Below are 18,010 nucleotides of genomic sequence, written 5' to 3' on the forward strand. Positions count from 1 at the left end.
ATGCAATGCCTCCACTCATACTTCTGTAGAGTGCTTCAGTTCTAGGGCCAGAACTTTCCCAAGGCATTAGCAAGCAGGTGGGCTCTTGCTCGCTCATGCAGCAAACATTTGTTGAGTGCCTGCTGTGTGCTGCATGCTGCAGATGTGTGATGCCCAGCCCCTCTCCTGAAGGACTTCTCGGGGGTTGTCCACTGGGATCTGTGATCATACAGATCCAGAATTCAGGGTGGAGAGCTCCGGAGAGGGCGTGGTGCTCTGTGGATTCGGGAGAGTGTGAGACTGCCAGCTGGGAGAAGATCAGGGATCAACTTTGAGGATGTCAGTTGAGGCCTCTGGTTTGGAAGTCCCAGAAACCGAAGGGTCAGCTAGTTGGGCAGAGCCTGGGGAAACTCGTGGGACCGAGGGAGGAGCTGGACAAGAGGCCTGGGTGGGTGGGAGGCAGGGCAGCCCTGGGCCTCTCAGGAGCACATGCTCATGGCTGTCTCACCTGAGACTGCCTTTGAGCTGCCTACCCAGCCACCTCCTGGTCCCAGGCTTCAGATTCCCGGGAGAGGGGGTCTGATTGGCCCAGCAGGTTCGGGGTCTGCTCCTGGGTCAGTCATGGTTCCTTCCTGGCAGTGGGAGCCTTTCCTGAAGAGGGGGATGCTGCTGTGTCTGAGAAAACTCCATGGCTGTTGTCAGCTCCAACCTTCTGGCCCCACTCTGGCCTCTGTTGGTTGCAAGAGACAGAAACCCCCTGTGAGGCAGCTGATCCACCAGGAGACTTTATTCTGAGGCCCTCACAACTGAGGGAGGGCAGGGGGATAACTGCGCCTCGGGGCTGGAACCTTCACGAGGCTGCCCCTCTCCTTCCATCATTCATCTGTGCTTCTCTCTGTCTGCAGACCTTCCTTCTCCTCCTAACTGGGACATGGCTGTGACCAGCTCTGGGCCTCTATATCTCCCCCACCCAGAAGGAATTGAGACTCAAACTTTCCGGTCTCAAGTGCAGAAGTCCCAGGGAAAGATTCTGATTGGTCTTGATTGGATCATGTGACCTGAGCCTGGCCCAATCCTTGTGGCCTGGGGTATTGCGGGGACATGGCAGCTACAGCTAGAAGCCCAGAGTTGAACAGTGCATTTCCTGGAAGGAGGAAGGTGGGGAGGGGGCTGAGGTGCCTTCTGAGCAGAGAGACTGCGAGATGAGAAGACAAGGGAGGAGCTGGCATCCCAGACCTTGAATAGAAAACAGGGCTCTGCTTGAACTTGCCGTGTGATCTGGAACGAATGTCCCCTCTCTGGGCCTTTGTCTCCCTACCTGTAGTTTGAAATTGCTGGACTAGAGATGCAAGGTCCTTCCAGCTCTCAGACTCTGTGATCTGAGCAGCTGGACATGTGGGAGGAAGGGCATTCAGGTGGAAGGGCCTGCATGGGTAAAGCCAGGAGGGGGATCCTGGGAGTTTGGACCAGCAGATGCTTCAGGCAGACTGCAGTGTGTCTACATGCAGGGAGGGTGGGAGATGGGCTGGAATGGGGGACACAGTGTGGAGAGCTCTGGATGCCAGGAGGAGGAGTTTGGCCCCAAACCCTCCCCTTGCTCCATCCGTCTGCCTTGCAGAGACTGCCTGGAATCGCCCAGGCCCCTGGCAGCAAGAGGCTGTGATGCTGCCCCTCAGTCTTCACCTGCAGATCCTGAGCATCCCCGGCTGGAACTACAGCTCGAACCATGCAGAGCACCTGCAGAATCTCCAGAAAGGTGAGGAGGCGGCCAGGGGTCCAGACTCCATCCTCCCTCCCTACGTCAACAGGCTCCAGGACCCATTGCCAGACGAAAGGGGCTCTCCTCAGAGTGTCGTGGCTCTGAGGTCACCTGGTCCTCTTATCTGCCAAATGGGGAGAATGAGACCCACATTCAGGTCAGTCAGGGTCATTCAGCAAGCCGGGGACAAGGTGGGTCTGGACCCCAGCCCAGGACCTGCCCACACCATTCTCTGATGAATCCCTTCTAACCCCTACCTCAACTCCAGACCATTGTCTACATCGTGACCCCCTTCAGGCTGCACTCGGGTCATGCTTCCTCCGGGGACTCCTCCTGGAGCCCCCAACACCTGAGTTCCCCAACGTCCTCCGAGCTCAGACAGCCTGACTGTCTGGAGCTTCTGTTCATTCATGAACAAGTGTCTCTTGCAGCAAGTACTGGGAAATGAGCAGTGACCAAGGCAGGCAAGGTCCCTGGGCTCACGGAGCTCTTGGTCTAGAGGAGGAACCAGCCAAGTTACCAGACAGTGATGACAGTGATCAGAGGCAAGCCCCCAGCAGGGCATCAGGGAGGACTTCCCGGAGGAGGCAACACCTTGCAGGAACCAACTCATCCTGTTGCCGAAGTTCTAGCTGCTCCCTGTCTGTCCTTTTATACTGTGAGCGGCTCAAAGACAGGGTTGACTGAGCCTTAGCCACCCTCATGTCCCCAGAGTCCCCCCCAGGGCCTAGCATCCCCCTAAAGATGGCTCAGTAAGAATCTGCAGAATCAGGAAAGAGGAAAAGGAAGAGGCAACATGCCAAATGACACCTTTGTCCCTGATAAAGTGGATCTTGGAGACTGTGGATCATTCTGCAGCTAAGTGGCTTCCTGACACTGAAGCCCAGCATCACGACCCCCGCCATCACAGAAGACGCTGGGTGGGGAGGCCTTCCTGCGGCAAAGCCTTCCCTTCCCCCCTTGTGTGTGCGGCCAAGCAGCACTGAGAACGCGCTTCCTGTAGGCAGCTTGTTCCCAGACAGGAGGAGAAGGGGGCTGAGCTGAGTATGCCCCAGACCTGCTGAGGGGAAAGTCCCTCCCCCTGGAGGGGAGTGGGTGAGAGGCAGGTGGCGGGATCATCAGGGGATGGCGCAAGGGTCCCCCCTGCTTCCCCAGACACTACAGCCACCTTATGAAGTAAGTTTCTTCATCGTGATCATCATCATCTTCATCACCATCGCCAATCATCATCATCATCATCATCATCATCATCACCATCACCACATCACATCACATCACATCGTCATCACCATCACCATCACCATCATCACATCACCTTCATCATCATCATCTTTATCACCGTCATCATCACCATCATCATCATCTTCTTCATCACCATCATCATCGTCATCATCATCACCATCACCATCATCATCATCATCACATCACATCATCATCATCACCATCATCATCATCATCACATCATCATCATCATCATCACATCACCATCATCATCATCATCTTTATCACCATCATCATCACCATCATCATCACATCATCATCATCATCACCATCACATCACATCATCATCACCATCACCATCATCACCATCATCATCACCATCATCATCATCACATCACATCATCATCACCATCATCATCATCACATCATCATCATCACCATCATCACCATCATCATCACATCACATCATCATCACCATCACCAACACCATCATCATCATCACATCACATCACATCATCGTCACCACCATCATCACCATCATCATCACATCACATCATCATCACGATCACCATCATCACATCACATCACATCATCATCACCATCACCATCACTATCATCATCATCACCATCATCGTCATCTTCATTGTCGTCATCAGGAGGCAGGAGGCCTTGCCTGCCTCTAGAGCTCGGATCCCTCACCATGGCCTTAGGAACACAGAGAGGAGATTTTACAAACCTCTAATGCTGCAGTAACAAAGAGCCCCAAACTCTCCCGGTCCTAACCCAGCGCAAGTCCATCTCTCCCCATGCTTGTGTGTCCAGGGGGGTCGACAGGAAGGCCCTTCTCGCTGGGGTCACCAGGGCCCCAGCAGATGGAGGCCATTACAACATGTGCTCCTCCATCATCGAGGCAGGAAAAAGTCCTGTGGGACGTGGCGCATCACTTCTGCTCACTTGGCCTTGGCCTCGGGATTACGTAGCCACACCACGCTTCACAGGGGGCAGAGAAGGAGAGACTATTCCGGAGAACTGGAAGATCTGAGGACAGGCCCGGTGACGACCACAGCAATGAATGAGGACAGAGACATTCTGGACGTCAGCATCGGCCTGTGTGGGTGGCGGGAGGCCTCGGATCCTCCCCCTGTTGCACACTGCTGTGTGGCCTTGGGCAAGTAACTGCCTCTCTCTGAGCCTTGGTTTCCTTGTCTGTGAAGAGAGGCGTGTCACAGGATATGAAGGATGTGACTAGGAGTTGAGGATATGAAGTGAGCGAGTGTGTGAAGCACTGGGCACAGACGGGGGTCCTCACTGCCAGCTTCCTTCTGTCCTCAAGGCCATCGAGGAGAGACCAAGGCCAACCTGCGCCGTGTCCTGCTGCGGCTCCAACACCTGTACGAGGCCAGGGAGGACCCGGTCCTGTCTCAGCCGGTGACAGTGAATCTGGAGGTAAACTACCCCCACCCCATGTCCACCCCTGGACCCCCGTGTCACGCCTTCCTGGGCAGACGCCGCGCCAGGGAGCAAACCCCAAGTGTGAGCATCCTGGCTTGAAAGCGACCTTGGTAAAGAGATGCATCAGGGAGTGCTCGCAAAGGGGCCGGGTGTGGGCTCTGAGGGGGCGAGGGGGCGCCCCCGCCCTCCTTCTTTGTGTCTTCTGGGTTTTTCAGTCATTACAACAGCATGCATTTTATTTATTTCCCCTTTATTCTTGTTGTAAAACTTTTTTAACAACACAGATGTTGCTTGTGTGCTCAGAAAACAGAACAGCTTCTCCCACAGAGCTCCTTTGAGGGTGATGCAGAGTCAAGCAGTTCGGGGTCCGAGTCCCGGTGCCTTTGCTGGGGTCTCGGGGAACTGAGCCTCTGGCCTCAGTCCCCTCACCTTTAAATGGGGGGGGAAGGAGTGCTTTGTCCCAAGGGCTGCTGAAAGGCTCTGGGGCGATGACGTGTGCACGGGCACCTGGCAGTTAAGGCGGCTGATCAATGTCGGCGCCCTCCTAGCCCTCTGACCTCTGACCTCACTCCCCTCTTGGCCCCCATGTTGCCCTGTGAACCTCCACTAATGGGTGAGGCTCCCGCTGCCTAGCGTGACCACCTTCTTTCCCCAGAAGGTACGTGGACACCTCCCTTCACCCCAGTTTGCATTCTTTGTGGGGCTGTGAGCTCCTCATCCATCTCCTGCTCACAGAGCAGGTCTGTAAATCTCTGGCTGTGCTCTGGGCCGTCTTTGATGCCTGTCTCCTCAGCGGAATCCGGGAGCATCCCAGCAACCCAACCCAGAGGTTTCCTCAGTAGGGCCTTCCTGATGCCCCTACCCCCACACGGGCCTTAACGCCGTGGGGTGGGAGGACAGTCTCTGTCCTCGCCGGGCTCCCACCCACCATGGGCCCCGTGGAGGGCCGAGAACAGGTCTGAGCTGTCTGTGCCCAGTAGGCCCTGGGCGAGTGTAACGGGTGCAGGGACAACAAAGGATCTTGGAGGTGGGTCATCTGGTGCTGCCGCCAGGGAACAGGTGGAAGCAGCGAGGCCCTGAGCGGAGGAGACGGTCGGGGCGGACACCATGCGCCTCTTCTGGATGTGGACGGAGGCGCGGAGGCGACAGCATTCATCAGTTAGGAATAGGCTTGGCCGCATGGTCTAGCGTACGGGCCAGGAGTGCTTGCGACGGCCGGGGGCGAGTCCTCACCCAGCAGGCGTGGCCGGGATGGGCTGTGGCTGTCAGCAGCAGCTGTCCAGCGCCGTCCTCAGGAACCGGTGGCCTTTGTTCTTCTGGCCTTGGTCAGCACGGTGCCTCTTTTTCTCCCTGCCCGTCACTCGTGGTCAGAGGCTGGCACAGGCCTCACGAGCAGATGTAACGGCAGAAGGTTGGACCGAACAGCAAACAGGGCCTTGCTCTCGATGCTTTCTCCTCCTGGCAGCACAGGGCAGTTGCTCCAGAACCCTCCCAGCCCTCCCGGCCAGCAGACTGGCCTTTTCTTTATGATGGCCAGAGCGGGCCGCCTGCCTCCTTCTGCACAGGGGGCTGGGTTGATGCCTATTTGGCGAAAGGGGATGGAATACCTGTGACTGGCCTCATCCTCGGGGCTGGGCATGGTGCCAGCTGAGCAACGCGGGGGAGAAGGGGGACTCGATGTCTGAGGCAGCTCCGAGCGCCTGCCGCCTCCGGCAGGCTCCTCCAGCTCGGCCATGGGGGAGCTGGCCTCCGTTTCCTCATCCATAACATGGGGCTGCAGTCCTGTCCTTGGAGGTTTGCTGAGAATTAAATGAGGGAGGCGTGTTCCATCCTGGGCCGTGGGGGCCGTCCCTGCTGCTGTTTTGTTCCCTGCTCAGATCTGGGTCCTCGGGGTAGCTCACCCCTCCCTGTGCTCCTGTCCCTGCAGTCCGTGCTGCGGGGGCTGGGCTCCGTGGTGGCGGTGGAGGAGCGCTCCCTCACGGGCACCTGGGACGTGAGCACGCTGCAGCGCTGGACCTGGAGGACGCAGGATGGCCACCAACACAGAGGTTCGGGAGCCCCTGGTTCAGGCCCCACCCGGGATTCCCAGCCAGGCGGGGGAGCTGGGCAGACCTGGTTCAGATCCCAGCTCTGCCCCTTACAGCCTGTGTGACCTTGGCCAGGCTGCTCTCCTTCTCTGATCTGTAGCCCACCTAAGCCCCCCACAGTAGGTTCAGAAAGGCTTCGGGTTCGTCCCCACCTGCCAGGGCTCCCACACAGGTGTGTGTGTGTGTGTGTGTGTGTGTGTCCACAGACCACACCCCCTGCCTGTGCCCTGGGTGAGTCCAGAACTCGCAAGAGTACCCCAGGGGGTTCTGATGTCGCCATGCTGTGCCTCACTCTGCACACACCACCATGAGCTCCTGTGAAACACAGGCGGCTTCATGCCTCCCAGTCTTTGCTGTGCTGTTCCCTCTGCCTGGAATGTCCTTGTCCCCTTCGTTCTGGCCAGCTCCCACCCAAGGTCTACCAAGTCCAGGGCTGGGTCAGATGCCTCCTCCGCTCTCCCCGCCTCCCGTGTTTCCTCTGTCCCATGCATCTTGTCTCTGTCCACCATCATGCCACACGTAGGTGGACACTTAGTCATGGGAGATGGATGGATGATGGACGGATGGAAGGAAGGAAGGAAGGAAGGAAGGAAGGAAGGAAGGAATGAAGGAAGATGGATGGATGGATGGAAGGAAGGAAAAAAGGAAGGAAAGAAAGAAGATGAATGAGTGGATGGGTGGATGATGGATGGATGACGGGTGGATGGTGGATGAGTGGATGGTGGGTGGATGGATGATGGATAGAAGGAAGGAAGGAAGATGAGTGGATGATGGAAGGATAGATGGATGTGTGGGAGAACAGGCTCTCTCTGAAGGGTGAAGCCTGAACCCCAGGGGTGATTTCACTGGAGCCAAGTGAGATTGGCAGGGCTCCCCAGTGGCCTCAGTGAGAAAGCTCTTCGGCACTGAGTGCCACACGCCATGGGGAAATGAGGTCAAGTGGGGCCAGGACCAACCTAAACATTACCCTCCACCTCAGGGGAGGGCAGAAATGCAAGAGGCCCGCTGGCAGGAAGGGGGCAGCCCAGGGCTGTCATCACAGTGGGAGCCACAACAGCCACCTGTAGGCAGGTGCCACGTTGTCAGGAGGATGCTGGGCGGAAGGGTCCTGGGAAAGCAGGGGGCTGCAAGGGGCAGTGCTGGACCGACCACCTTTGCTCCCCCAGGTGGCTCCAGCTCTCCCTCACCGCCCCCGGGAGGCCCCAACGTCACCCTCCACCCAAAAGAAATCCGGACTTTCTTCATTCACTTTCGAGAGCAGTGAGCCCTTGGCAGAGTCTGTGGCCCAGGGCTGCCCCGCGTCCCCAAGTGAAGGAACAGGACCTAGACAAGGAAACACAGCCCAGAGGGATGAGGGGTGAGGGCAGGAGGCTAAGGGCAGGAAATGGGCGGGTTGGGGGTTTTGTTGTTTTTTCAAATAAAACTTGCATTATAAGGACCTCACCCACTGGGGCCAGCTCTCTGCTCTCCTCTCACACGGATGATTCTTCACACATGCTCGCCCCTCCTCGTTCATTTGAAAAGTCAGACAGGGAGTTCTACTAGATGCAGAGAGAGACCCACAGTGATACCAAAGGCGTCTGTCATGCAGGCCCTGTTGGGTCTCACCGAGGTCACTTGTGTTAACTGTGGCCTTATTGTGCGCTGGGGCCTTCACAGGCTCATCCCAGGCTGGTGACACCCCTGCAAGGGGGCATGGCTGTGCCACTGGACAGGGGAGGGCCTGCAGCCTTGAGCTGAGGTGCAGTGAGGCCAAGCTGGGATCCCAGCCCCCTACCCTCTCCTTGGCCCCAGGGGTGCACCTGCCCAGCAGGAAGGCTCTGCAGCCGGCTGGGTCCAAGAGATGAAAGGAGACCACACAGCAGGTGAATCAATATAAGAATTATTAACAACTGGAAAAGTGTAACTTCCACTCCTAGGAGTGTGCCCAAGAGAACTAAAAACACACCCACACAGAAACTTGTTTGTGAGCATTCATGGCAGCATTATGCACAATTGCCAAAAGTGGGAACAACCCGAACATCCATCAACTGGATAAAGAAAATGTGGCGCCTCTATGCAATGGAATATTACTCAGCCATGAAAAGGAACAAAGTACGTTACATGCTACAACCTGGTGAACCTCAATAACAGTATATAAGAGAAGGAAGCCAGACGCAAAAGGCCACATATTGTGCGATTCCATTTATATGAAATGTCCAGAATAGGCAAATCCACAGAGACAGAAAATAGAGTCGTGGTTGCCAGGGGCTGGGGGAGGAGAGATTGAGTTTGACTGTTAACAGGTGCGGCGTTTCTCCGAGGGATGATGAAATTGTAGAATTAGATAGTGGTGATGGTTGCACAACTTTGTGGATGTACTAAAAACCACTGAATTGTGCACTTCGAAAGAGTGATTTTACTGGTATGTGAGATGTACCTCCATTGTAAACATTTGTACAGAGGGAGCTGTGAGATAGAAGGAGTTGTGTGGTACCCAGGGCGGAGGTTCGAGGGAAGGACAGATTGGAAGGGTTCAGGCCTCTTGGGCGAGGGAGATGTAGCTGCCGGCTAGCAGAGACCATCTCCGGTTTGGCAGTGGGAGCTGGTCTGGAGTTGGGGCAGCAAAAGGCGCCCTGGGCACCAGACGGGAGGCAGACTGGTGACATGGGGCTCAGGGGCTGGGGCTGGCAGGGCAGGGGGACTTCAGAGCCTAAGAGACGTGCTCACACTACACTGGGGCCCCAGTCGTCCCCAGCAGGGACGTCGGAGCACAGTCTCAAGGTTCTGTGTGACCAGGAAGGAAGTTTCATCTGAACTGAGTCTGGGGTGTGTTGAGGCCCGCCTCCCAATGACCACTAGCTCAAGGGCCCGCATGGTGCACACCCTTCGGGCACCCAGGGCTAACGGTTCAAAAGCCCCGATGTGGGGACCAATCGCTCTAATTCAAGGATGGTCTGAACTCCTGCAGGGACCTGCGGGAGCTGGGTGTGAAGGGTAGTAAAGGCCGACACGGGAAGAACCTTCACATTACCCGCGGCTGCGAAGCCCCGAAACCCCGGCCGCCTCTCGCCACAGCGAAGCCGGGCTGAGAGGCCCATGCGGAGCACCGCACCAGCAGCTCCAGGAGAAGCAGTCATTGTGACCCAGGGCTTCTTTTAAGCTGGAATAATTACCTAGAGATAATTCAGACCTGGGATGGATTTTCTGACAAACTCTGCTTCCCTTGCACCACGGCCACGATGCCGTTCTCTGATCGCCACGCATCAGCCCAGATGCTGCCATAAAATGTAACTGGCTGGTTCTGGAACAGAGGAAGCGATTACCAACCGGGTCTTTGAGCTGCAGGCATGGGGCTGGAACCTGGGCCGCTCCCTTCCAGCAAATGCTGATGGAGACCCATGGGGTCACCAACTGGCTCTTGGGACTGGCGGGGGCGGTCAGCTGGGGTCTGAATGTCCTCCTGAAATCCCCCCAGGAGATCCCGTGGAGCACCCTCGGGAATCACGTGGGTTCATGTATGTTAGCAGCATTAATCCTCGTGACACTGTGACACATTCATTCACTCAGTCGATGGCCCTCCGTGGGCCCTGGGCTAGCTGCTAGAGAAAGCAGCAGTGGGGGGAAGGTACGTGGTCCCGGTCCCCGTGAGGAAGGCACGGCCATTGGCCCATTTCACGGATGAGGAGGCCGAGGCTTAGGGTGGCCCGGGGAGCTGCGGAGTCACTCCTACCCTGTCCCTTTGACCCCGTCTGCTCCTGGACAGTGGGACTCGGGCCTCCAGAGTGGATGTGGCACATCTGGTCCAGATCTTCCCCATGTGGGGTCCATCTGGTGGGTGATGGGGGCTTCTTTGTCTTTTTGGCCCCGGAGCCCAGAGCAGGACTGGCACATAGTGGGGCTCAGAAGTCACTTGTTGAAAGAATAAATGAGGAAGCGGGAATCAATGAGGATTTGGTCTGGAAAAGAGATGGCTGGGGATCATCTCTGTCCTCAGGGTCTGAAGGGCCTTGGGAGCAGTAGGAAGGAGCGTGGAGGGTATGGGGTGGATCTCTGGGGAGAGGACAGACGGGACAGTGTGTTTCTTTTCTGTACAAATGAACTCTCTGCCATCAGTGCTTCTCAGTGCTGGAACCAGCGAGCCCGGGCAAGCCTGGACCTGAGACTCCAAGTCCAGGGTGCCTCCTGTCTGCCAGGAAATCCTGTGGGACTTCTCTTTAAAAGAAATGAGCAAATCTCCCCTCTGGACTGCGACACACAGTGGGGCTGCACAGAGGAGCGCACACTGGCTGAGAGTCTGAAGGAGGCTGATTGCGTGGCCTTGGCCTCGGGCAAGGCTTGACACCTGACCTGCCTCTCTTCCTCCCCCTTCCTTCCCTCTGTCTCTCTCTCCTCTTCTTCCCTCTCTCTCTGCCTACTTCCTTCGATTTCCCATCCTTCCTTCCTTTCATTCCATAATATTTATTGAGCTCGTACATCTGCCAGAACCTATGCTGGGCCCTGGAGTTTCTTCCAGTAGGGCGCAAAGACAATAAATAAGCAAATGAGAAATTAAACTATTTCGAGATGCTCAGGAGAAACCAGGCAGGGTAATTGGATAGAGAGTGACTTCCGCACCTCCTGGTCCCCCTCTTCCAACAAGGGTCTGTTACCACTTCGCTGGATCAATATCCAGCATTTACATTACTCTGCACTACTCAGTGTTTCCACCACTCGGTCTTAAAACCTTTGGAGCCGTCCTGGATGCCTCTCTTTCTCTCACACCCACATCTAATCTGTTGGCACATCCTGCCGGCTCTGCCTTCAAGATGATCCCAGTCTGGCCGTGTTGACCCCCTTCATTGCTGCCACTGAGCCCCCATCGCCCGTGCCTGGATGTCCCAGGAGCATGCTCAGGGGCTCCCCACTTCTCTATCCTTCCCTCGACTGTCTCTTCTCAACACACGGCCAGAGCAACTCTCCTCTAACCTTCATGGCTTCCTGTCCCACCTTGAGTAAACTCAAGATCTTAACAGTGGCCCATGAGCCCTCTGTGGTCCGCCCCAGTACTTCTCAGACCTTATCGCCTCCTACCTCCCTCAGCCACTCCACTCCAGCCAGCACCTCAGGGCCTTTGCCACTGCTGTTCCATCTGCCTAGAAGATTCTTCCTCTAGATCTCCCCATGCCTGGGACTTCAGTCATCTGAAGGCTCACCTGGGCTGGACGTCCAGGATGACTCTTCACATGGCTGGTAGTTGACAGTGGCAGTCGGAGGGAAGTTCAGCTGGGGTGGTTGACAAGAGCACCCACACGTGGCCTCTCTGCATGGCTTGGGATTCTCACGTCAAGGAAGCTGGCTTCCCCCAGGCTGGTCATCTCCAGAGTGAACTCAAGAGACGCAGACAGAAGCTACACGGCTTCTTATGATGCAGCCTCCAAGACCTAAAACACTCCTTTCACTGCGTTCTGCTGAGTAAGTAAGACACTATGGCCTGCCCAGAGTCTGGGAGAGGGGAACCAGGCTCCTCTTGATGTGAGGAGCAGCATCACATTCAGGGAGAGAAGAAGTTGACAGTGACCATCCTGGAGACCCTTGACCGTAGACAGGAAAGGGCTGGGAGCCTCGAGGGAGAGGAGGGAAGCCAGGGTTCCTGGAACACAGTGAATGAGGGGGAGAGTGATCAGACACGAGGCTGGAGGGAGGGATGAAGAGGTCAGGTCAGGCAGGGCCTGGGAGGCCATGGGAAGGAGTTGAATTTCCTTCTAAACTTTACACATGATCGGATTCTCATTTTTAACAGGTCACGCTGGCTCTCGCGTGGACCACGGGTGACAGAGGGCGAGGATGGAAGCAGGGGGACTGAGAGGGAGGATACTGAGTTTGTCCAGGGTAGAGGCGCCGATGGCAATGAAGGTGGAAGGACCGGGTGGATTCAGAAGACATTCTGGCAGTAGAACTGAGGACCTTGCTGAGGAACTGGATGTGGGGGCAAAGAGAGAAGAGGATCAAGGTGAACTCCTAGGTTTGGGGCCTGAGGAACTGAGATGGAAAAGTGCAGCCAGGAGAGTGGGGGTGCTGGTGAGGGAGAGGACTGGGGAGGAAAATCAAGAGTTCCATTTTGGTCGTGTCAAGTTTGGGACGCCTGGTGTAGAAATGAAGACAATATCAATCATAGAAGGGGACAGAAGCAAAGGAGCTCACGGGTGGGTCCTGGGCCTCGGTTTCCTCAGCTGTGACATAAAGGGCTCAGCCTGGATAATCTTGGGGACCTTTCTATCTCTCACCATGTACAACTTTGGGACATCAAGTTCTGGGGCAAATGTCTTGTTGCTGTAGAGCTCTCACAGGAGGGCTGGACTGTGCTGCTGAAGGCTAGAGCGTGTTCCCGTTGCTCTGAGCTAGCCTCATAAGGCCCTAACCCCTCAGGCCACTCACTTATTTTAGCCGCAGAAAATCTGAAGGAGCACTGACTTCGTGTAGGACTCTGCCCTGAGAAGCCCAAGGTCATTTTTGCCAGTCTTCCCCTAAACCAAGATGGCGACCGAGCACTCTAGTCTTCCAGGGGAAGAGAGGCAATAAATTATGAAACATGAAAACCATTAGTCCAGCCGCTGCCCTCGGCTTAAAACTTCAAACAGCTGCTCCCCGCTGGAAGAGGCCAGGCGAGAATGAAGAGACAGCCAGCCCTTTCCTCCCAACTCATCCATTGGCTCCCCAACGCTGGCCAGTCACAGAGGCAGGATCAACCGGGGCCATTTATCAAGCATCCACAGGCACATCCAGGCCAGGCACCGGGCTAGGAAACTGACAAACCCTAAGTTATCCGCCCAACTGGGGAAACAGAAGCTGGAGAGCTTAAATAATTTGCCCAAATACAGGAACGTGGTATTAAGAGTTCAGCCTTGGATATGAGAGTGGCCAGGCCCAAAATTGCTCCATCACTTACGATCTGCCATGAATTCTCCTTCTCCAACCCTCAGCTTCTTCATATTGACCTATGAGTCAATAGAAGGACCTAGCTCATTAGATTGCCAAGGAGTGAGTGAGATAACCCATATGAAGTGCCTACCATGGGGGCCAGAAAGTAGTAAGCACTCAACAAATGTTCGCTGCTGTTATTACGTCTTTCTGATCCTAAAGCTCTAATAAGTTAACAGGTGACATTGATAATCACTGTTGTCATTTGTTGGATTACCATGGGCTGGCACTGCACATTTTTGTACCATTTACCTTCAGAGCAAACCTTGAAGTAGAAGCAATATTCTCAGGATGCATGTGAGGCTCAGTGAGGTGGATTAACCTGCCCAAGGTCTCGCAGCTGGTAAGGCGTGAGCTGGGACTTCCTCTCACATGATGACATGACACTGCCTGTCATGGACAGTCAGTCTCGCCTAATGCCTGTTACTTCTCTGTAGAGCCCTGAACCTGGGCAAGGCCAGCACTGTCCCAGGACTCAGGCCATCTTGGGTTCAAGTTGCTGCTCACAGGTGAGGAATTCAATGCAGTTCAGCAGACAGTCCTTGAGCCCTGGCCCAGGTGAGGTGCCAGACCTCGGAGATCCTAATTGAATGACCTCAGAAAGATCCCTCCCCTCCTGCGTGCCCATCTGTACTGTGGCTTTGCCACCCCTTCCTGCAAGAGGTGGAGTCCATTTCTGCTGTACTGGAATCTGGGCTGGCCTGTACCTTGCCTTGACCAATGGAAAGAGGCAGAAGTGACACTGGGTGACTCAAGCGGCTTTGCAGCTTCCACTTTTACCCTTTTTCAGCCCTGAGCCACCACACACAGAAGGCTGGCTCCCCTGCTGGACTCTCCATGTGGAGAAAGAGCGGCCCAGCCAGCCTCCAGCTGTTCTAACCATCCTGGTTGAGGCATCTTGGATCACTCAGGCCCAGCCAGCATCCGGATGACTGCTGGAGGTCACCAAGTAACTGCAGGTTGACCAGCAAAAGAACCACCCCACTGAGCCTGGCCCAGACTGCAGAATCGTGAGCAAATAAGTGGTTGTTGTTTTAAACCACTAAGTTTTGGGCCGGCCCCGTGGCTTAGCGGTTAAGTGCGCGTGCTCCGCTACTGGCGGCCCGGGTGTGGATCCTGGGCGTGAACCGATGCACTGCTTGTCAGGCCATGCTAGGGCAGCATCCCACATACAGCAACTAGAAGGATGTGCAACTATGATGTACAACTATCTACTGGGGCTTTGGGGGAAAAAAAGGAGGATTAGCAATAGATGTTAGCTCAGAGCCAGTCTTCCTCAGCAAAAAGAGGAGGATGTTAGCTCAGGGCTGATCTTCCTCACAAAAATAAATAAATAAATAAATAAACCACTAAGTTTTGGGGTGATTTGTTCCACAGCGATAGCTAACTGGTACACTAAGTAAAGTCCATCTATCTACTCCCCATGTCTTACACTGAACTGGTCCCCTGCAGATCAGCCTTGATCCTCTGGGCACATCACTTTCCTGGCTTAGAAGTCAGTTTGCTCACCTACCAAAAGAGAGGGTTAAACATGATCATTGAAGTGCTTTTCAGCTCTGCAAATTCAGTAACCCTGAAAGACCCAAACCAATCAAAGTTAGAGTAGCTTCAGAGCATGGAAACAATGACAACGTAGTGTTCAATTCTTAAGAAGAATCATCTGACTCTTGCTTTAAATGCAGTGTTTAAAAATTCTCAGATGGGAAACTGTACATGTAACTGATTTTCCTGCAGTTGAGAAAGGACAGTAGCAAAGCTAAAACACTCTAACTTGAAAACAGAGGATAAAACATGAAGGTCTCAATCAGAAGCCGTTCTTGAGAAATGGTGAACCAGTCTGCATCTCGGTTCTTCCCATAACCATCCAAAGACAGGGCCAGTGCAGTGTGTCCAAGATTTATGAGCTGAAACACAAGAGATATTCAAGGGGAAAGTCAAAATGTCATTTAGCAATTGACAAGTAGAAAAAGTCAATTGAGCCTCTGGCAAAAAAATGAGTGAGTGGGAGGTCAACCTTGACACCAGAGAAAATGGTATGTCCACTGAATCTACCCAGAAGCTCAACTAGAGGAATCCACATTTTCCAGTCGCGTTCAAGGGGCCTGTCTGCCTCTGATCCCATGACGCCACCCTTGCCTGGAGCTAACACCTGCCCTGGTGCAGTACCTGGAGCTGTTGTCAGGGTCCTTAGCCTCCCTTCCCTGCACTCGCATGTCTAACTGATCAGTTATTCTTGTTGACTCCATTTCCACAGTGGATCTCAAATGCTCCTGACTTCCTCCAGTTCCCCGGCCACCACTGCAGTCTGGACAACTACCATGTCTCGCCTGGATGACCGCAGGCACCTTCAGACTGCTCTCCCCATCTCCATTCCTGCTCCCCTTCAATCCATTCTCTACCAGGCAGTCCAAATGGCCTTTTAACACATGAGAAAGACCACGTTACCCACTTGCCTAAAACCCTTCCCATTGCGCGTAGAAGAAACCCAAACTCCAACCTACATCCACACGGCCTGGCCCTGCCCCTTGTCCCCATCTCACCCTGCCACTCTCTCCCCTGCTCCGGACCCGGAGACTCAGCAGCCTCTTTCGGCTCCTAATATGGCTGGATTGAGCTGGCATGGGTCTTTGGCACTTGCTGTCCCCTCTCCCTGGGACGCCACCCTCAGATCTACCCCTTCTTTCCTTCCAGTCTCAATTCAGATGCCATCTACTCAGATGTCCCCTGTCCATCCATTGTATTCTCAAGTAGCCATGCCCCATCACCTTCTGTCCCAGCCCCCGCTTTAGTTTCATCACAACACTCGTATCTCTCGGAAACTGTCTTTGTTCACTTAATGTTTACTTCTCTGTTGTCTGTGTCCCTGACCCACCCACATGTACACACATGCGCGTGCTTACAGGCATGCACACACACGAGCACACACACATGCACAACATACGAGCATGCATGCACACATGCACTCTGAAATGTAGACCTCCTGCCTCTGTCTTGTTAGTTCTGTACCTCCCAACCCCTAGAATGGTGCCTAATACATAGGAGTCCCTCTCAGAAAATGTTTGTTGAATGAATGAACGAGACCAAGCATCTGATATGATTTCTAGCTCTGATACTCACTAGCTGTGTATTTGAGAAAGTCCCTGAGTTTACCCTAATCTGTTTCCTCATCTATAAAAATGGAAATAATAATAATCATGCCTGTTCATGGAGTGTGTGCAATGGTTACCTAAGAAAAACGTGTCAAATGCTTAGATGAGTGCCTGACGTGGAGTAAGTGCTCAATAAATGTTGGTTGTTCTGGTGATGATGCTACTGGTGGTGGTGGTGGTGATGGTGATGGTGATGGTAATGGTGGTGGTGATGATGATGATAGTGGTGGTGATGGTGGTGATGGTGATGGTGATGGTGGTGGTGATAGTGGTGATGATGGTGATAGTGATGGTAATGGTGGTGGTGATGATGATGATAGTGGTGGTGGTGGTGGTGATGGTGATGGTAATGGTGGTGGTGATGATGATGATAGTGGTGGTGATGGTGGTGATAGTGATGGTGGTGGTGATAGTGGTGATGATGGTGATAGTGATGGTAATGGTGGTGGTGATGATTATGATAGTGGTGGTGGTGGTGGTGATGGTGATGGTGATGATGATGGTGATGGTAATGGTGGTGGTGATGATAGTGGTGGGGGTGGTGGTTGTGATGATGGTGATGGTAATGGTGGTGGTGATGGTGATGGTGGTGGTGGTGATGGTGGTGATGGTGATGGTGATGGTAGTGGTGGTGGTGATGATGATGGTAGTGGTGGTGATGGTGGTGATGGTAATGGTGGTGGTGGTGATGATGATAATGGTGGTGGTGGTGGTGGTGGTGGTGATGGTGGTGGTGGTGATGGTGGTGATGGTGATGGTGATGGTAATGGTGGTGGTGATGATGATGAAATGGTCATGGTGATGGTGATGGTGATTGTGATGGTGGTGGTGGTGATGGTGGTGGTGATAGTGGTGATGATGGGGATGGTGATGGTAGTGGTGGTGGTGATGGTGATGACGATGGTGATGGTGATGGTAATGGTGGTGGTGGTGGTGATGGTGGTGGTAGTGATGGTGGTAGTGATGGTGATGCTGCTGCTGCTGATGAGGATGGTGATGATGATGATAATATGGTGATGATGGTGGTGGTGATTACTGACGAGGAAAAGCTTGAGGATGAGGCATCGCCGGGTCCCAGGGTTCTGGACAATGATATAATGCATCCAAAAGCTCCCCAGGGTGGTGCTTGACAAATGGTAAGAGCCTAATAACTGTAGGTTTCGGTTCAGTTCAACAGCAAATGTGTCATCTTATGATAAAACCCAGTGAAATCCGATCCAATAAAACCACACTTTATAAAATTCTGATTTAACAGCATTAACTGGTCATATCAGGATTATAGAAAGGACTTAACTGCACTTTCTTACATCTTGGGCAATTTTTTAAATAATATAATTAATTTTCTCTAAATGTGAGGGTTACAATGACTTGCTGCAGTTAGTATAACTTGATTACATCTTAGAGCTAGAAAATTCTCCAAAGGA

General features: G+C 53.9%; 1 protein-coding gene across 1 annotated transcript in view; it reads left to right on the forward strand.

Annotated features, from left to right (window-relative positions):
• MAN2B2 (mannosidase alpha class 2B member 2) overlaps positions 1–7,927 on the forward strand; it is a 43,293-nt gene extending 35,366 nt beyond the window's left edge. The window contains exons 16-19 of the mRNA XM_058547629.1: positions 1,598–1,735; positions 4,293–4,405; positions 6,339–6,459; positions 7,665–7,927. Of these exons, the coding sequence (XP_058403612.1) occupies positions 1,598–1,735; positions 4,293–4,405; positions 6,339–6,459; positions 7,665–7,762 (470 nt within the window). The 3' untranslated portion in view covers positions 7,763–7,927. The remainder of the gene's footprint in view (positions 1–1,597; positions 1,736–4,292; positions 4,406–6,338; positions 6,460–7,664) is intronic.
• Positions 7,928–18,010: the final 10,083 nt, after the last annotated feature.

Source organism: Diceros bicornis, chromosome 8 (assembly GCF_020826845.1).
Source record: "Diceros bicornis minor isolate mBicDic1 chromosome 8, mDicBic1.mat.cur, whole genome shotgun sequence".
NCBI lineage: Eukaryota > Metazoa > Chordata > Mammalia > Perissodactyla > Rhinocerotidae > Diceros > Diceros bicornis.